The sequence below is a fragment of the Armigeres subalbatus genome, chromosome 2 (assembly GCF_024139115.2).
Source record: "Armigeres subalbatus isolate Guangzhou_Male chromosome 2, GZ_Asu_2, whole genome shotgun sequence".
Lineage (NCBI taxonomy): Eukaryota > Metazoa > Arthropoda > Insecta > Diptera > Culicidae > Armigeres > Armigeres subalbatus.
Window position 1 is genome coordinate 204,852,605 of NC_085140.1, and position 26,716 is coordinate 204,879,320.

Below are 26,716 nucleotides of genomic sequence, written 5' to 3' on the forward strand. Positions count from 1 at the left end.
TTGAAGCTAGATTTGATTAGATTTTAAATGGTGTGATGAATTAGAAATTTATTAACCATATTAGGATTTTATGTAAATATCACAAATGATTTCAAGGTTGATTTGATTAGATTTGGATTTTGTTAGAATTTAATTGAATTTGAATAAGATTGTGATTGGATTTGGATATTATTTGGATTGGTTTCGCATTTAATTGCAAATTTATTAATTCGCTTGGATTGGATTTGGATTGCATATCGATTGGATTTGGGTTGAATTTGGATTGGATTTGGATTGGATTTGGATCGGATTTCGATTGGATTTGGATTGGATTTGGATTTGAATTGGATTGGATTTGGATTGGATTTGGATTGTATAGGATTTTGATTGGATTGGGAATGGATTTGCATTGGATTAGAATTAAATTTTGATTTGGATTGTATTTGAATTGGATTTGGATTGAATTTGTATTGGATTTGGATTGGATTTGGATTGGATTGGATTTGGATTGGATTGGATTGGATTTGGATTGGATTTGGATTGGATTTGGATTCGGATTTGGATTGGATTTGTATTGGAGTTGGATTGGATTTGGATTGGTTTGGATTGGTTTGGATTGGTTTAGATTGGTTGGATTGGTTTGGATTGGTTTGGATTGGTTTGGATTGGTTTGGATTGGTTTGGATTGGTTTGGATTGGTTTGGATTGGTTTGGATTGGTTTGGATTGGATTTGGATTGAAATTGGATTGGATTTGGATTGGATTTGGATTGGATTTGGATTGGATTTGGATTGGATTTGGATTGGATTTGGATTGGATTTGGATTGGATTGGATTTGAATTGGAATTGGATTAAATTTGGATTTGGATTGGATTTGGATTGGAATTGGATTAAATTTGGATTTGGATTGGATTTGGATTGGATTTGGATTGGAATTGGATTTGGATTGGACTTGGATTGGATTCGGATTATATTCGGATTATATTTAGATTGGATTTGGATTTGGACTGGATTCGGATTGGATTTGATTTGGATTGGATTAAATTGGATTTGGGTTGGATTTTGAATTTGAAATGGATTTTGAATAGATTTGGATTGGAGTTACGATTGGATTGGGATTTGGATTGTATTTGAATTGGATTTTGTTTGGAAATGGATTTAATTTGAATTGAATTTAGATTGGATTTGGATTGCATTTGGATTGTATTGTATTTTAATTGAATTTAGATTTTTTTTAGATAGAATTTGAACGTGCAAGAGTACAGGCAAAGGATAATGTGGTAGATATAATTGAAATTGAATTCTTGATAAAAATGAGTTAATCGATTTCAGTTTTGAATTTGGATCGATTTTGTTGTCGAGCTAGTTTCGAACCAAAATGATGTTAATGATTATGACGATGATGACATAGAAGATGACATAGCAATGAAATGGGAAGCGAAACAAGTGTGAATGTGTATGTGCTGATGTTTTGATGCAAGAGCGACTCATCGTTCGATACTGTATTAGTGTTGGTATTCGTTGAACCGGCATTTCGTTGAGGTTCTCTGGATACAGAGTCAAAGAGGTCATTCTGTTGGCGAATCTTGACACAGTTGCATGCGTGCAATCTGTTGAAGATTTTTGTGTCCGGTTACGACAGGTAGCACCAGCCATTCTTATGAGCGGGGAATTTAATAATTTCCGAACTGTCACTTGTAAGTTTAATTCTATTTTAATTCACGAATCGGACCAAAGCCTAAATTGAATGATATGACATCAAACTGTGTACTTAATTTGTTATCGGAAACCAATATCAAAAGTAGTTTTCGATTTACTCTCATCGACGGCAGGAATAGTTAATGATTGAATGTCACAGTAAGATATTTCTGCTATTACGTTTTGTTATTTTATCCGTTAAAGCGACCAAACAAATATCAAATTAAGTAAACATAAAAGTTATCGGTTTGCTCGGGAAGGCTTCTACCAAATAGTCTTTTCGGTTAAACGACATATTCGGCCTAACAACTTTCAGCCTTGTGGCTTTCTGCCGAACGACTCTTTTCTGTTCAAAAATTCAATTTCAATTAGATTTTTTTGAATTTCAACGGGAACTCCTTCGCAATTTTCACGCTCAGTTTTTACGGAGAGCTTTTCAAAATTTCAACAAGACATTGTATATAATTTTCATGGAAATAATTGGTATCTTCACGAAAAATTCTCTGGAGTTTCAACGTGATGTTGTAGAGATCTATCAAGAAATTATAAGGTTAGGACGCTCTAAAAATAATTAATCATATTAGGGTAAAACGTCCTATCGTTGTGGTATGCCCTAATGTTGCGGTAGTGTTAAAGTAGTCCTTTCTGGATATAATACCATTGAAAACAATTGTGGGTACGCTAAAACTCTTCGGATTAACGACTAGAACAGCTTTTGTTTGACAAAATTCCGTTCAAAATGATGAAAAATCAACATTTTTCGTTAAAAATTTGAATCCTTTGAGCCTATTATTGCGGTAGTGCTAAGGTCCTATTGTTGCGGTATCGCTCCCCATAAGAATTACATGCAATACCGCAACAATAGGACTGACCTTCAAAAAATACCGCAACGATAGGCAACTGCGTCCTATTATTGCGGTAGTTTGTTTTTATTGTGATAAAAACAAAACAGCATAAGTACAGCACAATTGACGTAATATTTACGAAACTATAGTTAACGAGCATCATATTCAACTACTACAATGAGGAAATCGTCCAACAGGTAATTTTTGAAGAATTTTTGTAATCAATTTTGTTTTGACACGGTGCTTAACCCCTCCATAATAGGTCGTTTTACCCTATATGGAAAAATTATATGGAAATTGCACTGAATCTTTGGAGTTTCCACTGAAAATTTGAATCGGCGTGGAATATTTGAATATTTGAAACGGCGGCACGCCGATGCGAAAATGTCGGCGGCGCCGGCGTGCCAAAAACTGTCGGCGGCGGCGCACACCTCTAAAAGAGCCCGCCCTTCATTCACGAAATGTTAACAATAGGAAGCTGGCAATCCCATTCTTCCTATCCAAATCGCTTCAAACGGGTGCTCTGATGGTTTTGTATATAGAATAAATACATTTCCCTTGATGCAATATAACTAACGGGATGACCGATTTGGAAGATTTTTTCATCAATCGGGCTCTGGTCTTGGGCTCTGCTGTGTTTATATATTCAAAAAGTTAGTAAGTGTCAAAAATGAGTTTGCATTTCCTTTGAGGCAATATAAATCACGAACGCATGTACCGATTTGCAAGATATTTTCACTAACCGATTCGTCTTGGGGTCAACTGTGTTTATATAAATAAAAGGTTTGCGAATTTGACGGTGAAAGATGGAAAATTCTCAAAATATAATATAAGGGCGAGGTGGGTACAAAAAATGATCTAGAGTGCAGCGCTGCAATGAACTTAACGATTGACAGTTTGAATGTTCAACTAGCACACAGATAAAAATATTTAGTTATTTTAAATGTATTTTTATTCACATAGTAGAACATGCAAATAAATGGAATATTCAATCAAAATTGTTATTTTACATCGAAATAAAGTCGAGTCGCCTTTCCACAGCTCGATATTGAAGGGATCATCAAGATAGGGAGAGATCGAGCAATGGAAGGAAAATTGAAATGGGTACTAGATCCAAAACACTCGTTGCTATGAAAAACAACAACAAAACAAATGTAGCTTTCTGTTGTTGATTCGTTTGTTATTGTTCCAAAATGGTCTAGTAGCCTAAAATTTTGAACATATATCGACATAAGGAGAGTGATTCCTGAACAAAATATGATCAGTACCCATCGAGATAGAGTGATATCGAAATAGGGAGGTTATTGAGATGTAGAAAGCCCAAATGTATGCCAATTGAAGGGACTGAGGAAACCATCGACATAGTGAGATTGAGGTATGGAACATCGAGATGTAGAGAGTCGACTGTAAATTCAATCCGTGCTACCTTGTCAAACTCAATCAAATCGTTGAATTCTCACTTCTTTTTGCTGTGAATATAGAATATAGTAGGTCACATTATTTTAGGGTTTAATACGAGTTTAATGTTTGATAATGAACAAATTTTAAACGATCCACTAAATATCAGAACGGGAGCTCTGTTGAAGGTAGATTGAGTTCTCTCATTTCTATTACGAGCGTAGCTACGCGTAGGTTCCAAAAAAGTTCAAGATCAAATTTATGGTCTGACTAGGATAAACAATAAACTTGTGATTAAATATCGTATAGTGTGTGTATGAATCAGGAATATACTTTATCCTGCACGCTGGGATTGGTGTTGATATCATGATCTTAAAAAAACTATTTAAGTAATGACATTGCCTTCCTCGTAATTTGTCAAAAAACGATATTCGGAACAACTTCCGAACATCCTTTTGGTACAGCTTGCTTTCTAAGGCCAGAATGATTTAGACTCAAAGTTTAAAATTAGTATAAGATAATATGCAATACATAGGCAATTTATTTAAGTAGTTTCTTGACTAAAATCATCCCTTTTAGTATTTCATTAATTTTGTTTTTAAATTAGTTAAGTTCTCAACAACAAGTGTATAATGATATATTATAATATAATTCATGGTTTGGGTAAAACCATTTCGTTGCGATTTATTTTTAAAATTAATGTTCTTTTCATTGCACACTGTTTGACCATGTTTTTGGTTCAAACGTACGTCTCATCATAACTATGGGTTTTTCGCATGTTATTCAACTTCTATTTTTGTCGACCGTACTTAGTATATCCCTCTAATAGAAACGGAAAATCCACTCACCTTATTGTGTGGCAGCACGATGAAGGCACCTCCACCGGCCGATTCGACGATGATGGCGAGGAACTTTGGATTGACCGCACAGAACGTGGAGTCCCAGCTGCTTTTGGAGACTCTGATGTTGTCGTAGCATTGTTCACGTTTCAGCGCCTGGCCGTAAACATGCCGAAATTTTGAACTTCTCACAACACGAAACGACATTTTGCTCTCTTCAGCGCGTTTGCTTTGCCTTCTTCTTCACAATTTTTGATAAACTGAATCAATTTGTTACCACCGGCAGCCACTAATCTGTCGCCGCACTTCCCCGAGATATGATTGCAGGTTACTCAGCAATTTAGAACACCGGTAACTAATTTGGATTACACGCAATTTGGAGCTTCACGTTCACATTGGATTTCGAATTAAAAAAAAATACACTAGCACAATTGGTTTCCTATGGTAAAAAGCACAATTTGTTTCGTCACTAAAATTTACAACCTGGAAAGATTGGAAGAGAAAAATAACGTTAGTGTATGTAAATTTGCTTCAGTTGATAACGAAATCAAAAACAATTTCGGGTCATTTAAGGCAGGGTCAGTAATCGATATCCGATAAGGTTTTGATTGGAACTTGCTATCAATGCCAGGCCCAAAAAACAAGTGATTCATGTTAATTACACGATAGTGTCATTTTCCCATTTCAGTTTCCAATATAAAATCAAATAAAAATGTTAATAAACAGTATTTTGCCTTGAGCACTTCACATCCACGTTGTTGGACCGATAGTTATCAGTTTCGGTTGGCTCGCTAGAAAGTTTATCATTGTCGTCGCATTGATCAGCCTTCAGTGTAGGACCTTTAAAACATAGCCGCAAGCAAGTTTCAGTGGCATTGCCACCGATGGATGGATCGCACGGTTGAATATTTCAATGCGAACAGATGGCCAAAAGTAACGTGTTTTGGAAACGCCTCTACATTACCCGAATACAAATTAATAGATATTCTCCACAATTTATAGTATTTATATAAAAATAAAATGGTGGAATATCCTCAGCAGTTCATTCAGAAGAGAAGTTAGTACTATTCAGTATTCACTACTTGATCGAAACTTTACGTCTACATGTACTCTCTGAATATACGATACAAAATTTATAATATTACTAGACCAACATTTGAAAAGGGCGTAACAGTCAAAATTTATTCCTTCTGATTCTTCGTCTACATATATAGCTCTATATGTGGACGAAAAATCAGAAGGAATAAATTTTGGCTGTTACGCCCTTTTCAAATGTTGGTCTAGATTAGTCGTTAGAAGTTTGAGACCCTCTGATAATTAGGGTTTAATTCATAACTAACCAATGCATGTCGATATTCCCCGTTCAGTCCGTCGGATATCCTCCCATAGTGGACCTCGTGGAGAAAGAGATCAAAAACGCAAGAAACGAACGTAACAGTTTTTCGGGAGGATTTGGCCGATTGACGAGTGAGCTGGTAGCGTTTGCGCAGCCCATGCCGTCAAATTGAATTTTGAAGCGCACGGGGATGATGTCAGCGGTGTGGATTTAGAATTTATTATTGCCGCGGTTCAACCTGACGACGCTTGCTGGCTGCGGTGACGGTGATTATCAACCGCCACAAGGACCGGTCGGGTGTGGTGACTGGCGAATAATATCTTCGCTGAATACGAGTTTGTGATGGTGTGTTTTATCGATTGTATTGAAGTCACAATTTTCTTGTCAAACTTGCCGAATAAATAAGTGTATATGTTTATTGTGGAATGATTATCGCAAATTAGATAACAAATGCTACGCTGGTCACATGAATACTAGGATCAACTCCAGCTGACCTGTGGGAGAGGTTAAATTGATGAAAAATTCAACAAGCGATACATACTGATGCTTCGTAATTATTGATTAGGTGAATTATAATTTCACTAAAATATTAGAAAACCCAATACATAAGTTATTTTATTCATTTGTTGGAAAATAGTTATCAAAATTTGACAAATTATTGATAATTTATTAGAATATTTTGTTTTGATTAAATAAATTGAAATTTGATTAAAAGAACAGTTCCATCTAAATTTAGCTTGAGCTGCCAGTTTCATAGAAAGTTGGGTTTTTAATACATTTCTAAGCCTACATAAAACTCGGTTTAATCAGCTAGTCAACTTTTTGTGGGATAAGTTCAATATTTCATTGAGTCGGAAGACCAAAAGCAGAATGCGTAAAATGCGGCGACAATGTCATCAACTTGTTGATAGGTTTTCCGCTAAATCATATAAACAAAATTCCTATTAAAAATAAAATCTACATGTAACAGAACAATTACATGTACGCTAGAATATATGTGAAAGGTGTAGAGGCTTAATTCTGGCTTCTGATTTATCAGGGTTGCTAATATTTTTTAAATGAAGGATTTTTAAATTATTTTCTTCGACCCAACAATAGATATATTTGAAGAATTGCTGCTGTATTGAAGCTGATAGACAACCTTCGAATAAATATCTTCCCGGGATGGGCAAATAAATAAATAAATTATTTGAAATCGGTACTTTTACCCTACACAGAAAAAAATAATGAAAACTAATAAGCGCGTAAAAAATAAACACGCGGAAGATTACACTATTCTGGGCGTACATAGATCTTTTTCAACAAGTTCGCCCTCAATGTACGCAATTTCTATAGCATTATGTCAATTTCTATGGCATAAATCAAATAAAAACTGGCATAATGCATTAGAAATCGCATACATTCAGGCGATAATACAGTTTAAATTTACGCTCTTTTCGGCATTCCCTTTATGTGCATTACTTTCGTGTAAAGTTCAACAACTTTTTCTATCTGTGTATTATTTTAGTGTAACTGACATTTTGCATGATTTTAGGGGACATGTTTTTATAAATACAAATGGATGATAAACTGATGGTAAATATTCGGTTTCGGAATGTTATTACGGACAGATGCAATATCAGCTGAGGAAGAATCACATTCACAAATGCCTTCTTCTGGGCAAACACCTACTTCTGAAGAAGACTAAAATAAAAATTAGAGATTTTCCATAAAAAAATAGGAAATTGCCCATAATAAAAGATAGAAGCAATAAATTAATATAAAATTTAGATAAACATAATAGATTTTTCCAGGAAACAAAAAAATATTGGAACTTTTAAAAGTAAAATTTGCAAATATATAAGTCGAAATTTTCAATAGGTAATGAAATAAATCAATTTTTCATTTAAAAAACAAATACAAAATTTTCATGAATAAATCAATATTAGCAATAAACATTTACAAAATTTTCCACAACATAAATACATTTTCCCTCAAAATATACGAAATAAATCAGTATCGAGGAATAAAAATATAAGAAAGTTTCCTTGAAAAAATGTATAAAGGCAATAAAACTAAGCGTTTTTTCATAGATGATCCGTTCTTCAAAAACGTTTATTGTTCATGAAAAATTTAATCAATTTAATTGCTTATTTTGCCTTCTTCGTATACCAAGAAGTAACCAAAAGGCTATATGTTCACTACATAAACACATTTTTGATAGGAGGCCCGGGAGGCCGACAGTCATATGCCAATCATTATTGCAATATTTACTTTTAAAAGTGCAAATATATTTTTGTTTTTGTTTTTATTAATCTTTATTGGAGTGATTTTTTTTAAAACAATATTTAATATTAAGTTCATCACTGTTTATTGTTTCTTGGAATTTTGTTTTATTTGTGAAAATTTAATATTTTTTGTTTGCCTATGATACATTTCTAATTCTTTATTGAATTTTTATTTTGTTGTCAAGAAAAATAAAAAAAAAGGAAGAAAGGATCAAATTCAACACTGCATTATTCCAGACGAACGCCTGCTTTTTAAAAGGGAATCGCAGCTAGACCAACAGCTAGACTCAAAAATTGTCGGCGGCGGGCGGTGTAATAAATCATGTCCAGTAAGGGGCTACAAGTCTCTCAAATAATAATAACACTGCGCAACATTGGATCTTGCTTCAAGATGAAACTAAAACTTAACCGAGGTTTCAGGTCCCTGGTTAAAGAATTTTTAAAAAGTTGGAACGCGGATTTAAAATCCAAGACGGGAGTTTATATGGGAAATTGGGGATGTTCAAGCCAAGAGAAATATCAAAGTTGGTAGTTGAAAGTTAATTGCCTAACTTAGGGGGTTAAACCACTCGGTGCTGGATCCAAGAAACGATAAAACTCATGCTTCAGTTAATATTCCTACAGATGTTCTAGGTTCTCTTCTAGGTAAACTACACCAGGCAATCGAAGTTAAGTAATTGTGTTCATACAGAGTCCAAGAGAATCATTTACAATTTGGTTATGCCCAACGCAAATGTTCCAGGTACTCCAATTTTTTCTGGAACTCATACCGTTTGACTAAGTCATCTACATTTAGTTGTACCTTTAGTATTCCATCATGTTCATGCTGTTCAAAAGATGCAATTTACGATCTAAATATTAAATGGATGTGCTAAGTCAGTTGTCCACAGCATGCGTAGGGGAGACTGGGTAGACTTGATCCCCTTTTCTGATTTCCGATGTATCACAGCCAAAAATAAATAAACATACGCGATTTCCACACTGACTCTCTAAGAAATATAGTAGGGGTATACACTTAACAGCGTAGGTTGCTGTGTATCTGATTATAGAAATGTTTCACACTCAATCACAAGGGACATATTTCAAATCGCCTGTGAAACATTTCCATAAACAGATACACAGCAACCTACGCCGTTAAGTGAATCCCCCTAGTATTTAACTTTGCTGATGTATGACAGTCCTTAAATTATTGTTGTTATTGATACACAATCGATTTTTTGGAGTGCTGTCAAAAATCGACTTTTAAAATATTCGGGGGAAATTGATCCCTCTCCAAGAACTTGCTTTGATAAAATTAGAAAGGTGCCTTCAGGTTTTTAAATATTTTTCCTTCAAAATACGCGGAATTTTCGAATTGCTGTGAGTATACGTGAACGATTTTTGTTATTGAATTTGACAGAACATGCAATTTTAAAATTTGGGGAGACTTGATCCCCTTTTTATGATATCTACGCAATAAATAATTTTTCCTGGCAACCCTTCATCAAATCTGTCAAATTTACAAAAAAATAGAAGCCTGAGAATAGATTTATATTTTTTTGAGTTTTTCGCCAAATTTTTGTATGGGTGACTAATGGTGGATCAAGTGTCCCCATATTGAGCCAATAACTTCAAATCCAAATGTCCTAAAACTTTGATGGAATGTTGACATTTTCATCAGTACAGATCATTAAGAATATTTATGGCTTTGTGCTGTGAAAAAATGAAAACATTTGGTCATTGTTATGAAAAGTTGTTCAAATTTTGCTTGGCCAATAAAAAAATCTTTAGGAAGGTCAAAACATACAAACCGCCCTGCAGAATAAATAAGGTTGTCAATCCAAAAACTCACCATAAGGGTCATTTGTCTAGAGGATCTATACTAAAAAATACGATAGAACAAAACTACTTTAGTCTTCGATAAAACAGGGGGTGATCAAGTCTACCCGGGGATCAAGTCTACCCACCTTCCCCTACTATCAAGGCCCGGAGAGCAAATTTGGACTGTTGAAGAATTGCTGTAGGAATTTCTCCAAAAATTTACCAGGTACTTTGTTGAGAAGTCTTACAGGAAGTGTTCCAGAAATTGCACAGGCAATAATCAATCAATTCCAAAAGAAATTACTTTGAAAATAAATTCTCCCAGTAATTCCTCCTTTAGCAACTTCTCTGGAAAGAATTCCATAGGAAATTCTTCAAAAGCTCTCCGAGAAATTCCTCTCAAATTCTCCCAAAACTCACTTTGGAATTCTTTTGGAAATTGCTCCTAAGCCCCACCCCAGGGAGTGTGTCCGAAAATTCCCCAAAGAATTCTTCCGAAATCCGCTCCAAGATTTCCACCGGAATTCTTTCAAAAATTCCCTCGAAAATTTGTCCGAAAATAACGCCAACAATTGTTATGAAAATCCGTTGGAATTTCCCCTTACAATTGCCTGTAAAAAATCTCCCAAAATTTTCACTCTTCCCCAGGAATCCATGTGTTGTCACAACCTTCAACCAACTGTACAGAGTCGATTTTTCTTATTAGATTTTATTTATTGCACCTATTGGTATTCAATTTGCTACTTCCGCCTCTACTTAATCGATGTAGCAGCGATGAGCACATGACGTGACAATGAGTTGTTTGTTGTTGCAGTGTGCATTCTAGTAGTTCATCCAATCAAGTCCGTATGACCGTATGACGTGTGACCAACTACGCCACGGCACCCCCTTCCCAAGGAATATCTATATAACAAAAATGAAATGGTCTGTGTTCGTATCCGCATAACTCGAAAACGACTGGATGGATTTTCTTCACTTCTTCAGCAGATATGTTCGATTTCGTTTCCGACGGGTTTATATGATATTTCCTTATGATAAAATTACGAGTTAGGTTGAGTAAATCGTGAAAAACTAAAATTAAGATTCGTATGGAAATTTTGCATGGGCAGTTCACAACGCGCATTTTCGCCTTCTATGCAGGACAACGTCTGCCGGGTCAACTTGTTTTTAATAAAATTCTCCTGAATTCCTTTGGAAATTCTCCAAATTACTTCGAATATCACTCAGGAATACCTCCGGAAGTTCTTCCAGAAGTTCTTTCAGAAATTTCCCCTCCGCTGTAGTATTGCTAAAAATTCCCACAGGAATTCTTCCAGATATTGATACGGAAATTCCTCCGCATATCACCACAGGAATTTCCCGGATATTCCTCTCATAATTCTTTTGGAAATATTCCCCAGAATTCATTCTAAAATTCCGGTAATCCGTCGAAAATTCTTTCAGACTGGCGCCGCTATTGCACGTTATATGGCGGAAACTAAAAATTCCACCAGGAAATTATCTGGAAATTCCCTAAGCAATTTCTGTAAAATTCCTCCAAGAATTTCTCCGGAAATTCTCCAAAAATTGAGGCAAATTTCCCCAAACAAATTCTCTAGAAATTCATCCAGAAGTTCCCCTAGAATTCCTCCGAAATTTCTCTGGGAAATTTTCTCCCAATTACTACGGAATTCGCTTACAAATTCTCCCAGAAATTCATTGAAAAATTCCTTCAGGCACTCCTTCGGAAATCTCCCCAACAATTCTTCTAACAACTTCCCTAGGAATACTTAACAAAATTCTAGAATAATTTCCGGATTTTTTTCCAGAAATTCCCTCAGAATTTCCTTGGGTGATTTCCACAGGAATTAATCGGTAAATCGAAAACATGTTCAGAATGTCCTCAGAGAATTTCTCCGGGCATTCCTCCCGAAATTCCCTCGGATATTCTTTTTGTAATTACCGCGGGACTTCCTGAGAAAACTAATACTTAAATAGCTGGATTCCTGAACAAAACCGCATTGAATCTTCTATATAATAAAAATGAAATGGTCTGTGTTCGTATCCGCATATCTCAAAAACGAATGGATGGATTTTCTTCATTTGTTTAACAGACAAGTTCGTTATCGTTTCCGACGGGTTTATATGAGATTTCTTTATGCGAAAATAACGAGTAAGGTTGAGTAAATTGTGAAAAACTAAAACTAAGATTCGTTGTTACCAACAATTAGTAACAAGAGGGAGGTCCAGCACTGGGAGTTCGGGGTAGTCAGTCAGGCTAGAAGGAAAACATGTAATGTATAAAAAAAAACTATCTTTTTTGAAAAAAATGTTATTAATTAAAAGTGTAATGATAGCTTAGATTTTATAGAATTCGTTGGCACATAATAAATATAAAAATGGAAAAAAAACATTTGAATTATATACCTCATTTGGAATTAGGTTGCTATAAAAAAAAACTGTTTATTTAAAATTATACAATAAGAGCAATGTACCCCTCACCGTTGAACCCGTTCACCACATCTAAAAGGTTGGCAGTGAGCACGGCCGGAAGAAACGACGATAAGGGAGAGAGAAAGGGAGAAAAAAACGGAAGGACGAGAGGGGAGGATAGGGAGGAAGGAGAAAAAAACAGGGAGAAAGTCGAGAACCTCCATCCGAGACGGATGTTTAATTTTTCGGAACCGCTCTGTACCAAAAGAAAAGTGGAAAATTATTCCGATTATTCCTGATCCGGTGCCGACAGTGGAGTGCCGCGTAAGAATCCCCGGAGGGTAGTTTTGAGAAGGAAGAACTCGAGCAGACCCGAAATCGGGCTAGGCAGACGACGCCCGGCAAGGGCTCCTCGTGTCCAGAAGGAGCAAAACCAATCACCGAGGAACGATCACCCACGGCGAGGGACAAGTCCAACAAAGTGATTCTGGTGGATGTACCGGAGAGCGGCTTACGAACCCTAAAAAAAAGCTACGTCCGGATCGTTTTCCAAGTGTCTCCCACGTGGTTGGTGGCCATTGTGGAAATTGTAAACGTCGAACGAGGAACCAAATCACTATCGGAAAGTTTCGGCGAGTCCCGTGCCACCCCCATGAAACGGCTGTCATCCACGAACAACTTGCCTGAAGCCAAAAACATGGTGCTGCAACATGGTGCTGGATGTAAACATTGCCGGTTAAGCAATAAACACACGAAGTTAGAACAGTCGGATGCGCAAGCGGCATGTGTTGCATTGTTAAATTATATTCAACGAGATGTATTGCATTGTTGCGTGATTTTCGACGTGATTAATTGGCGCTTTGATGTTGCATGAAGAAGAAGAGGAAGAAGCAGAAATATGATAATCAAAAATATTCGCACGGGAAAACATAAGAAAATTTTTTTGAAACTCTCTTTAAAATTCTAGAAGCAATTTAATTAAAAACGGTAAACAGTACGGGATTGGACTTTCCTTATACTGTGCATTAAGTATGATATCAAATTGAAATTGAAATATTGTGTTTATTGTGCAGTAGAAAACAAGTCTAAACTCGTACTGCTTACCGTTTATAACTAAATTGCTTCTAGAATTTTAAAGAGAGTTTCAAAAATTTCTTCGTATGTTTTCCCGTGCGAATATTTTTGATTATCATATTTCTGCTTCTTCCTCTTCATGCAACATCAAAGCGCCAATCGCCAATGCTCTCGCGGCGGTATGAACGGAGCTTAAAATAGGAAAGGCAACACTAGCGCCACCCAATCGGTAGACGGCTTCAAGAACTACATCTCATTTCAGGGGGGTGTCCCGTGCTGGTGGTTCGTGAGCCTGACGCAATTGCCACACCACACGCAACGGATAGCGGTGGCCAACGCTATGGAGGTGAGGGTCTAGCAAGGTCCGAGGGCTTGCCCCGCTTGTTAGCGCCCAAAATCCGATGTGCCACCGTCCCGTTAGCGAGCGCGCGGAACGTCGAGACGCCCCAAAATCCGAAAAGGTCCAACCTAAAACAACGGATGCTGCCAGCTCCCTGCCAGTCGCCGCCTCCACCTCCCTTCTCTCTGCATGCGAATCCATCGATGGGCCTCACCAGATCCTGCTCGGCCGCAACGAAGCTCCACAAATCAAAAACATGTAAATATTTGAATAAATAGATATGTAAGCTTATTCTGTTGTGTCCGTGCCATTATTTTGTTTGGAAGAGGGTCCTGAATGTCCTTGTGTGGTCCGCTACCGATAGTTACAGGTTGTTTGGTTTTCCGTGTGTCCTCTCGAAGCAAGTGAGCCAGCCGACCCTGAGGTTAGATTCGCCACGAGCTAGCCATAAGAATAATTACAATTGGCGATCCAACCAAAAAAAAAAATATCCTTGTTCCAAGAACATTTTTTTTACACTTGCTCCGGGAGACTCACGATCCTCCCATTCATCGTGATTGTATAGTGGTGTTACGTAAGCGTTCTGGTCGATGGAAAAATACATAAACTCTGTTTGATCCTCTTAAAGATAAAAGTTCGGTTATAGGCACATACTACGGGCAGAATATTTGGCTTTTCTTCACGGTTACTCTATTTATTGCTGATTGTCCATCATATTTAAAAAAATAAGTGAACTTGAAACGAAATAGAAATCATTAATTAAGAAAAAAGTGAATTTGAATTAAGAATAGGTTAATTTATAATTAAGACTAACTGAATTGAAACTTGAAATTGAAACTGATTAGAATAGGTTGAATATTTTTTCTGTATATAGTTTTTCTCTTTATATTGCAAAATGACTGCAACTTTGCAAGATTTGGTAAGTGAAAAGTTGAAGCAATGCTACTATGACATTCGAGTAGACCATTTGAACGAGGACGAGCTTAATTTTGAATTAGATGTCAGGGATATTGTTTTCAATGATAATGAATCAATGTCGAGAAAAAGAAGGGCTCTAAGAGAGACTTTGAAAAATGAAAAATCAGGGGAAATCCCAAAAAAATCTCTCAAACAAGATCCAGTGAAAGACTTTAGAGTTTGTGTGGCGAAGTTCAATGAAATTGATGAAACCATTCGCATTTCATCCAAAGGCGTACCACCGAGATGTCAGTCGAGATTGTTGCACATTGGTAGTCGGCTAATTTTGTTAGAAGATTACATACGTCCTGAAGATGGAATAGAAATTGGGCGAATGCAGGAAGTAGTGTTGTCGCGGTTGAATAGATTTTTCTACGGAAAACGGTCAATGGGTTCAGGTGAAGTAGACGAATCAGATCTGATTAATTTGTTTGACGAAAACGGGTTTCCATTGACAGGGGCGACAGGTACGCTACCTGTAAACTCGGAGGCGCCACCCCAATCGGGGATGGAGAACAATGTTGAGAACGCGATAGTAGATGACGATAATGCAATAGTAAATTCGTTGCTCAGATTAGGTTTGCTGGACTCTGGCAATCCAGAGGAAACAGAGCCAAAGGTAGTGAAGCAGGCGTTAATGCAGCTAGAACACGAAGTTTATCTACTCCGTAGATTTAAGGATTCACATTCCTCTCCTAAAGTTAGCCAAGCACACACTTATCCGGTGACTAGTGCAAATCACACTATGCCAAGTAGTACTGTGACGTATACTGGTACTATACCAAAGTTTTCGTTGCCAACAAATGTTAACTCAGGATATGGTGCATCCAAATTTGTCTCAACAATTCCTCAGGCCCCGGAACCTTTTCCAAGAATAAGTTTCGATACAACTGCCACACCCAGCAGTGCCGCTCCTCGGGTATTAACATCAGCGAATCCGAACTCTTTTGTCAGAACAGCACAGGAATCGAATGCCTTATACTCGGTACCTCTAGGTCTGCCTCATGCGACTGCGATACCTCCTTTGAATTTTATTCAACCAGGTTTATCTTCTAATCAGGGAAATTACGTTGGACAGGCGCCATTCCCACATCGTTATACATTACCTGCTAACAATCAACCTGTTCATTACGGTCATAAATCATTACCAGTGGCTAAGTGGAAGTTGGAGAAGTATGCGGGTACAGATCAGGGACTCAAATTAAATGAGTTCCTGATGTTGGTTTCGCAGTTGGCTTTATCGGAGCGTACTTCCGAGGCCGAACTCTTCGACTCAGCACTGCATTTATTTACCGGGCCAGCATTAAACTGGTATATGACCATGCGAACATCAGGGCGTTTGGCGAACTGGGCACATTTAGTGGCCGAGCTTCGTAAAACTTTTGCACACCCTGAATTGGATTCATTGGTACGAACAAAAATCTACCAAAGACGCCAGCAAAGGAACGAAACTTTCCAGGAGTATTACTACGACATGGAAAGGATGTTCAGATCTATGATTCAGCCCATGTCAGACGCGGAGCAGTTAGATGTTCTGAAAAGAAACATGAGGCTGGACTATAAGAAAACGCTTCTCTGGAAGCCTCTCTTTAGTCTGCACGAACTACTAGAAGCAGGTCACATTATAGACGCTTCTAATTTCTCTCTTTACGCTAAGGTGTTCGGTAGTGAGCGGAGTACTAATGCGGTTGTGGAAGTGAAACCAGGAAAGGGTCAATTCCAGTCCTCGAATAACAGATCCCAAAAATACCATGAGCAGGGATTTAACCGTAATAAAACAAAAGACGAGTTTCAAAAGAGGAAAAGCGACTTCGAGGGGAAAAAGTCAAATAACCCAAAGTCGAGGGAATCTCCAGAGCAACCCGATCCTAAAGAAGGTCCATCAAAGCCTACTAGAACATTAGAGATGCTCATTGAGGCTCATCGCCCCCCTCGTAGCTACGAATGTTTGTATTGTAGACAGACAAATCATTCACTTGACCAGTGCCGATCGTATAGAGGTTCTATATGTCTTGTGTGCGGGTTTAAAGGGGTCGAAATTCACAACTGTCCTTATTGCAAAAAAAACGGCTTGCAGACGGTCCAAAATCGCCGGCCGTCAAGCCCATCAGCGTAAATCTGGTGCCATCAGATGTCACCCCTTCTGAATTTTGGGAACCGGCACAACCAAGTTTTTATGAACAAGAAGAGACTCAAATTCTCAATATTTCGTTAGTCGATACCCACGATAACCGACCATACGCGAAAGTTAAAATTTACGGTATTCCTTCTAAAGGTTTACTGGATTCCGGTAGCCAACTTACCCTAATCAGTGAGAAAATTTATTTCAAATTGAAGGACCAGAAGCTCAAGCCTTTGAATCGTCCCACAGTGATCCGTTCTGCGAACGGGTCTGAGTTAGAAATATTAGGACAACTGTCCATTCCTTTCAATTTTGCTGGGCGTATCAAGATAATCCAAACCTTAGTTGTAAGGACTTTGTCAGTAGACTGTATATTAGGTATGGACTTTTGGGATAAATTCCGCATTTGGCCCATCGTTCAAGAATGCGCCATCGTTGATGACGAAGCGACCAGCAAGAGAGTTGAAGAACAGCAAAAATTGACCGATTCTGAAAAGATGCAATTAGAAAATCTTAAAATGCTGTTTCGAGCAGGGACTGCAGATAAATTGACCATGACACCACTGTGTCAACACCGAATCGAAATCGCAGAGGAGTGGAAGGGCAAAGCCCCTGTCCGACAATACCCTTATACGCTTTCTCCAAAAGTACAACAAAAGGTAGGAGCAGAGTTGGAGAGGATGCTGTCGATTGGAATAATCGAAAGAGCACATTCAGACTGGTGCTCAAATATTGTTCCGGTTGTGAAGCCATCTGGCAAGATACGACTCTGTTTAGATGCTCGCAAAATAAATGAGAGGACAATACGCGATGCCTACCCCTTGCCCCATCCCGGCCGAATTCTCGGCCAACTACCTCGTGCGAAATATTTGAGTACGATAGACCTTTCTGAAGCGTTCCTTCAAATACCATTGGAGGAAAGCTCTAGAAGGTTCACAGCTTTCAGTGTCCAGGGCAAGGGAATGTTTCAGTTTACGAGGCTGCCATTTGGCCTCGTGAACAGCCCCGCTACCTTGTCCCGATTAATGGATCGAGTGCTGGGGCATGGAGAACTAGAGCCGAACGTCTTCGTATACCTTGACGATATCGTCATAGTATCGGAGACGTTCGAGCATCATCTGCGATTGATTCGGGAAGTGGCAAAACGCTTGGCAGAGGCCAATCTTTCCATCAATATGGACAAATCAAGGTTTGGTGTAAAAGAATTGCCATTCTTAGGGTACCTGCTGACAACTGAAGGCCTACGGGTGAACCCAGAAAAAGTTCGGGCCATAGTGGACTACGAAAGGCCTTCTACCCTCACCAAGTTGCGCAGGTTCTTAGGAATGGCTAATTATTACCGTCGATTCATTGACGATTTCAGTGGGATTACATCACCACTTACCGATCTTTTGAAAACAAAATCAAAAATACTGGGTTGGAATGATCTCGCTGAAGAAGCTTTCACCCTAATTAAGGAAAAGCTTATCTCCGCACCCATTCTGGCCTGTCCCGACTTTTCATTGGAGTTCACTCTACAAACAGATGCGAGTGATGTAGCAGTGGCTGGGGTCCTAACGCAGGTTCAGGAGGGTTATGAGAGAGTGATAGCATTTTTCTCGCACAAGCTGACTACCCCACAGCGAAATTACCATGCATGCGAGAAAGAAGCATTGGCGGCCCTGCTTTCCATAGAAGCTTTTAGAGGCTACATCGAGGGCTCTCATTTTACGGTTATTACCGATTCCGCAGCCTTAACGCACATCCTAACAGCAAAGTGGAAAGCAGCTTCCCGCTGCAGTCGGTGGTGCCTTTCGTTGCAACAGTTCGACATGACGATCCGTCACCGTCGAGGCAAGGAAAATGTGGTGGCAGACGCCATCTCGCGTAGTATTTCGGTTGCTGCTTACGGTACTGCGGCTGTTACAAGGAAAACTTCTACTGCTATCGTCGCCCCAGTAGTACAGGATCATTCTATCGATGAACCCCCTCTCGTTCAGGACTCAGCACAAAACTGGTATGAAGGCTTGCTCGAGAAAGTCTCTATGGAACCAGACGATCATGTGGATTTCCAAATACATGAGGGCGTTTTATACAAGTATGTGTCAAATCCAAGCGACCCACACGACGACCGTTTTGATTGGAAATTGATTCCTCCTCCGAAAGATCGACTCGAGATTATCCGCGAGTGCCACGATAACTCAATGCATCCCGGAGTTGATCGAACCCTCAAAAGAATACGTTTGCGTTACTTTTGGCCTCGAATGGTCCTACAAGTTCGAGAATACGTGGATAAATGTACCACCTGTAAGGAGACGAAAGCTCCGACCATTGCACTTGCTCCTGAACTCGGTGAACAGCGAGTAACTACACATCCTTGGCAAGTCATTGCCCTGGATTTTATCGGGCCACTACCAAGAAGTCGTAAACAAAATCAATACATTTTGTCCGTTGTTGATTTGTTCAGCAAGTGGATAATGCTGGTACCCTTCAGAAAAATTGACAGCCAAAAACTTTGCCAATCCTTGCGAGACCAATGGTTTTTCCGTAATTCGGTCCCAGAAGTGGTGATCACGGATAACGCTTCGTGTTTCTTGTCCCATCAGTTCCGATCGCTCTGCACGCAATTCGATGTTAGACACTGGTTGAATTCTAAATACCACTCCCAGGCCAATCCTGTGGAGAGGGTGAATAGAACCGTGAACGCTGCCATCAGAACCTACGTCAAGAGCGACCAGAAACTATGGGACACTAAGCTGTCCGAAATAGAGACAGTACTGAACTCATCCGTGCACTCGGCAACCGATCTCACTCCATTCTTTACGACGCACGGACATGAAATGTTCCTCAAAGGGCCTGATCATCAGTTAGGTGATGATGAGCCTTCTTTAACTCCCTCTGAACGGGAAGAACGTCAAACTGAAATGTTTAAAAATATTAAAACCTTAGTTCAAACTAATTTGAAAAAGGCACACCAAGAAGGCAATAAACGGTATCACCTCCGACACAGAGCTTACGGAAAGTCTCTTGAAGTAGGTCAAATGGTATACAGGCGCAATATGAAGCAATCCAGTTCTATCGAGAACTATAATGCTAAATATGGGCCTCAGTACTTACCGGCCAAGGTACTACGAAAGATTGGTTCATCATCGTATGAAATCGCTGATCTTGATGGGAAGTGTTTAGGAGTTTGGCCAGCCGTACATCTGAAGCCAGCCTAACGACATATACCGCTGCTCATAATCGTCAACTCATTCACACTCCTCTTAGCTCGACTTACTAGCCCTCGGCTGGTAGGTCATCAACCCCAGCGTGTAACTATCGCACTGGATTTGGTTAACAAAATCCCCCTTCAAAACTTCTCGGTTCCAAATAATCAATTACTGCATCGCAACAAATCCATCCGATAAACACCTGTATAGCTCCGATAAGAAATCCGGCAATCTTATAATTGGGAAGAAATCCGATCGTGTTTTCCTTGAATCTACATTTGCCAAGCCACACAGTTGTAGATATGATTATGGTTTGTTTTGCTCCGATCATTCTCTTGTATCTCTCGTACGTTAAAGAAAAATCCGTGCACGTGACTAGGGATCCTATATTAAGAGATATGCGAATACTTTTCCAGACGATTTAGCAACGCTGTTACTTTCGTAAACAAGCGCTGCCAGCACTTGCCGCAGTGAAAAATGTTAAGGCTTGCACATGACTTTACATTCGATGACACTTTTTGATTATTTTGTCTATTCTCTAGCAGTGCATTTTCGCTAACATTAAAGAGCAATACGAATGAACACAATATAAGGCATCAACTAAACTACTTTCACTTACGAAAGCAAAAATAATTGTTTATTCAATAAAACTTTTCATAAAATCTATTTCACCAAAATCGCAATACCTTTCGACCTGCAACAATAACGATGTTCATTTGGCTCAGATTATGACAGTTCTCAATGTTCGATTGGCTCAAGATGGCCGCTTTCGCATATCTCTGAATGTAGGATCCCTACACGTGACCATTCGTTCACGGGTTTCGATGTTCGAATAGTGAAATTTCGAATTAGGGTTACCAAAAAAGGCGTATTTATGACAACGGGACCCCCTGTTTTGACGAAAACAGCGTGGTCTCAAGAGTAGAAACTTTGATAATAAACTGTTTCTTTCCAAGAGAAAGATACTTGTTTAAATCAGTATTAATTTCAATGTATATAATTATCGACGAGGCAGTCATGCCTCTCGAATCTTTTAGAAGACGTATGTAGTCTACTAACATAGGAAATCTCTGAAGATAATCGTGGTCTTCTAGATTAAACAAGATTAATTCGAATACAGATTCTCTTCTAGTAAATTAAGAATGATTGAAGAATGGTTGAAAAGGAATGAAAGGAAAACAAAAGGGTACCCAAATGAATGAGAGCGTGAATGAAAGTGTGTAAGGTTAGCATAATTTAGTTATACAAAAGAGAAAACTAGAACTAATAGTAAAAATATTTCAACTAAGCGAGAAAAACACAATTTGTTGAAATAAAAAGAAAAGGGGACCAATCAAAAAGAAATACGGTGGACAAACAAACGCAAAAAAAAAAGAAAAAAAAACCTAAGAGTTAGCCAAGGACTTCTTGTCTATCGTAAGTGTTTATAACAGAACATAAACGCAGATAAAGGAACCGGAGAGTTGTATATCTATAAAGCAGAATGGTCACGGAACCAAAACAAAAAAAATACCTTTCTTGGTATTTTTTTTATATGGGAGGAGGGATAATTGTTACCAACAATTAGTAACAAGAGGGAGGTCCAGCACTGGGAGTTCGGGGTAGTCAGTCAGGCTAGAAGGAAAACATGTAATGTATAAAAAAAACTATCTTTTTTGAAAAAAATGTTATTAACTAAAAGTGTAATGATAGCTTAGATTTTATAGAATTCGTTGGCACATAATAAATATAAAAATGGAAAAAAACATTTGAATTATATACCTCATTTGGAATTAGGTTGCTATAAAAAAAAAACTGTTTATTTAAAATTATACAATAAGAGCAATGTACCCCTCACCGTTGAACCCGTTCACCACATCTAAAAGGTTGGCAGTGAGCACGGCCGGAAGAAACGACGATAAGGGAGAGAGAAAGGGAGAAAAAAACGGAAGGACGAGAGGGGAGGATAGGGAGGAAGGAGAAAAAACAGGGAGAAAGTCGAGAACCTCCATCCGAGACGGATGTTTAATTTTTCGGAACCGCTCTGTACCAAAAGAAAAGTGGAAAATTATTCCGATTATTCCTGATCCGGTGCCGACAGTGGAGTGCCGCGTAAGAATCCCCGGAGGGGAGTTTTGAGAAGGAAGAACTCGAGCAGACCCGAAATCGGGCTAGGCAGACGACGCCCGGCAAGGGCTCCTCGTGTCCAGAAGGAGCAAAACCAATTACCGAGGAACGATCACCCACGGCGAGGGACAAGTCCAACAAAGTGATTCTGGTGGATGTACCGGAGAGCGGCTTACGAACCCTAAAAAAAAGCTACGTCCGGATCGTTTTCCAAGTGTCTCCCACGTGGTTGGTGGCCATTGTGGAAATTGTAAACGTCGAACGAGGAACCAAATCACTATCGGAAAGTTTCGGCGAGTCCCGTGCTGGTGGTTCGTGAGCCTGACGCAATTGCCACACCACACGCAACGGATAGCGGTGGCCAACGCTATGGAGGTGAGGGTCTAGCAAGGTCCGAGGGCTTGCCCCGCTTGTTAGCGCCCAAAATCCGATGTGCCACCGTCCCGTTAGCGAGCGCGCGGAACGTCGAGACGCCCCAAAATCCGAAAAGGTCCAACCTAAAACAGCATATGCTGCCAGCTCCCTGTCAGTCGCCGCCTCCACCTCCCTTCTCTCTGCATGCGAATCCATCGATGGGCCTCACCAGATCCTGCTCGGCCGCAACGAAGCTCCACAAATCAAAAACATGTAAATATTTGAATAAATAGATATGTAAGCTTATTCTGTTGTGTCCGTGCCATTATTTTGTTTGGAAGAGGGTCCTGAATGTCCTTGTGTGGTCCGCTACCGATAGTTACAGGTTGTTTGGTTTTCCGTGTGTCCTCTCGAAGCAAGTGAGCCAGCCGACCCTGAGGTTAGATTCGCCACGAGCTAGCCATAAGAATTATTACATCGTATGGAGATTTTGCATGGGCAGTTCACAACGCGCATTTTCGCCAACTATGCAGGACAACGTTTGCCGGGTCGACTAGTTTCTTATAAAATGTATCCGAAAATCTCTCCAGAGCTACTTCTAATTTTTAAACCTGTTGATCTATAGAACTGAATGAAAAACAGTACAGCACATGGGAATTTTTTTTCTGGATGTTTTTGCTTGTCTTGGCACGGTGATTTCCATACCACTAACCAAACCGTCCACAACTAGGACGTTTTTCACCGTTTCACGCTTCGATTGTGTGCTGTTCAATGGATGATCTCTATGCCTCCCGCTCTTTCATATTCTGTCGCTTCATACTGAGTAGGACTGAAATCAATCATCATAATCACGGTCGTAAAATCTGTATCAAAAATCTTATTTCTCCAACAATTCCCTCGGAAATTTCTTCTAATACTCCTCCAGGAATTTCCCCGAAAAGTAATTTCGGTGAAAAATTTCGAAAGACTTCCTGGGTAAGGGTGAGTTACTGAAGCATTTCCTGTGGGATTTCATTTCTGTAGAAATTTGCGAATCATTTTTCGGAAGAATTCATGGTTAGGATCGATCGAGATTCAAACATGGAAATAGTCTTTGTTGTACCTCCGTATTCTAATACTTTTCCAGTGATTGCAATCATAAACCCACTTGAGTCCGACGTGAACCAATGGAACCAATGAGACCATGAGTGATTATAAATCGGCAAAGTTTGAAATTCCCATTCTTGCGATTGGAGAAATCACTTTTTAAACTGTTGTTTGTGAAAATAATGAAATAATATTTTATAAAATTTGCAGGAATCAAAGGGAGTTTTATAGCTTATTTGAGCATGTTCGAAAAAATCTCTTGAAATCCGTCGTCGAAGTCGTTGAAATTCCAGAAAAGTATTCTATAGATTTGATGCTCCAGTTTTTGTCCTACCCAAGATTTTTGTATGTACAGGTTATCCGACTTGTCAATATCCCCAACTCAGCCATCTTGGATTTTTGTATGGAATTTATGCTCGTTTATTTACGTTTTGCACTGAAAATTTATGTTTCCCCCCCGCGCTGGTTATTCCCATCTACTGACGAAGTCGAACCTGTACATAAAAAAATTTTGGTCCTACCCATGACTCGGAACGTGGCCGCGCCTCTGTGGGTAATTTATGGAGCGCGGTTTGACACGATAGTAAAAAAAATCCACTCAATAATGTCCTGAGCCAACCTGGATTCAAAACTAGCGACAATTTAAATTCATAAATATCTATTATATTGAACTAAATGTATATTCTTGATTAAGATGAGCTGGCGTAGAAACCGTCTCATAAATTCGGTAAACGGGGCATTGCGTGTTGCATTCGTCATCAGAAGCGCAAAGTATGATCATTGAAGAATTCTTGAATTGTCGAGGAATGGAACGATGCGATGCCTTTCAGCTCGAAAACTCAACCGGACACTCGATGATATCATCTCTGCTGGGGCAGCATAAGCACTTCTTCGCATTCATTGAATATTCTCGGCTGTTGTTGTTCCACTTGCTGCACTCTTAGATAACAGCACAGCATTAAGCACAGTGCCAGTACCAGTCGATCAGAGTAACAATAATTCACGCGCTTTTCTTTTTGATTGTACTCTGACTCTCCGCACTTGCTTCCCCATCCCATTCCATATGGGTTGTGCTTCTTCGGTTCGTTTTGATAATATTTGAACGAAATGTGACGAACATGGTAATATATGAAGCACACTTTGGGCAACGAATCTTTTTTCGGGACCGTTTTCAAGGTGCACCACATGAAAAAAATAATATAAGCTGACTGAGTTCTGACGTTCGCGGTCACAAAAAATAAACACACCCACGGAGTTTCTGCAGTACAGCCAAAGGAATGATCGGTGGTGAGGGGCTGATGTTTTTTTTTCATGCTGAAGTCTCTTAGTTTATCCTATGACACATCATAGCGCAACGGAATGAACCAGAGACAGCGAACTGGCGGAGCCGCGGGCGACGCACAATGGGAAACATATGGTCAAAAGTTTTTGAATGTGTTAAGGCGTAGAACTAAAATAAAAACTCTCCCTAGAAAAAAACGTAATAAAAAATTAATTGCCCATAATAAAATTATAGTAGAAACAATAGATAAATACAAAATGTACCTAAGTAATGCACAATTTCCATAAACATAAGATAATTTTCCAAAAACCAAATAAATATGAGCATAAACAAAAAGCAGAATTTTCTATCATAAATCAAAATTTTCCATTGAAAAAAAAAATACAAAATAAATAAATCAAAATTAGCAATAAATAATTGCTAAATTTTCCACAAAATAAATATTTTTACAATAAAAAATAGTAAATTTCCACACAGAATAAAAATTGATTTATTTATGGAAATTTTGTAAATTTTTAGTGAAAAAATCTTCTTTTTAATTGTTTTACGCTTCAATGGTAGCTACCATATTTTTGCTTTTTGGAAAATTATCTTATGTTTATTGAAATTTTGCACTATTTAGGGAAATTTGACATTTATTTATTACAGCAAGAATTGGTCAGCAAATAAGTTCTAGTTTCTGGGCAAAGCATAAAATATAGTGAAAGTGAACGTCATATAAAATAACAAGCAGACGAAAAAAGAATGCATTTTCAGCATACCCTCGGTAAACCCGGAACATCTCCAGCGTCCGTGGACTTATCCGAGATGTAGGATAAAGAAAGAATACTACATTCAAATCTCCATGTGTCGATATTCTATGACTCGATATCGACTCATGGAAGTAAATTATGCCATACTAGTAGAACCCGCCCGATCTTGCTCGGGTTTGTATTTTTTGTGTTCAAACTGCCAATAGATGAGCCGTACTCTAGATCGACTAGATTGTCTTCTCCACCGTTGTATTTTCATGATTATCCTGCTTTCCCAACAGAATTTTCCGTTTTTCCGTATATGTACGCAAACACGGCGAAATCTTTTTGGGCGCCCCTCTTACTTAGGAAAAAATGTGCAATGTTTTTAATTTAATCAACATTTCGGTTTATCTAAGAATAGGAATTCAGTGGAATGAAGATGCTTCAAATAGCAAGCAGTATTCGGCGGTATGTAGATTACAGCTGATTTTTTTTACTATATATGTGAAATATGTAAAAAACCTCGTAGTAGTAATTCTCGCTGAAACCGGGCCACTATTTGCACGAGGTTCTCAAAAATGCCTTAATTTATATTCATTCGAAAGCTTTCGGCGAGTATATTAAGGATCCGAGTTCAATTATTCAGAAAGATGAACCCCAGGTTCCTTCGAGGAGTTGCAAATTTTCCATCTCAGTTTTTGGATTTCGGGTAATATGATAACCTCCGTCCATTTATATTCACTCCCCCACTGAGAACTGATACTGAACCCAAAGCATTTTCAGGAGTAAGGCAAAATATAGCACTAGTAGCTCATCACATGCAGTACATATAAATGAATGTGGAATGTTGTCATTTACAAAAAATAAAGAGATTTGTGGCTCACGAATTATTTTTT

General features: G+C 38.6%; 1 protein-coding gene across 5 annotated transcripts in view; it reads right to left on the reverse strand.

The window, feature by feature from the left end:
- Nucleotides 1–26,716, reverse strand: part of LOC134211535 (coronin-1C-A) — a 98,411-nt gene that overhangs the window by 59,098 nt on the left and 12,597 nt on the right. For all 5 annotated transcript variants that reach the window (XM_062688470.1, XM_062688471.1, XM_062688473.1 and 2 more), the window contains exon 2: nt 4,769–5,242. In XM_062688470.1, coding sequence (XP_062544454.1) covers nt 4,769–4,966 — 198 coding nt within the window. In that variant the 5' untranslated portion in view covers nt 4,967–5,242. The remainder of the gene's footprint in view (nt 1–4,768; nt 5,243–26,716) is intronic.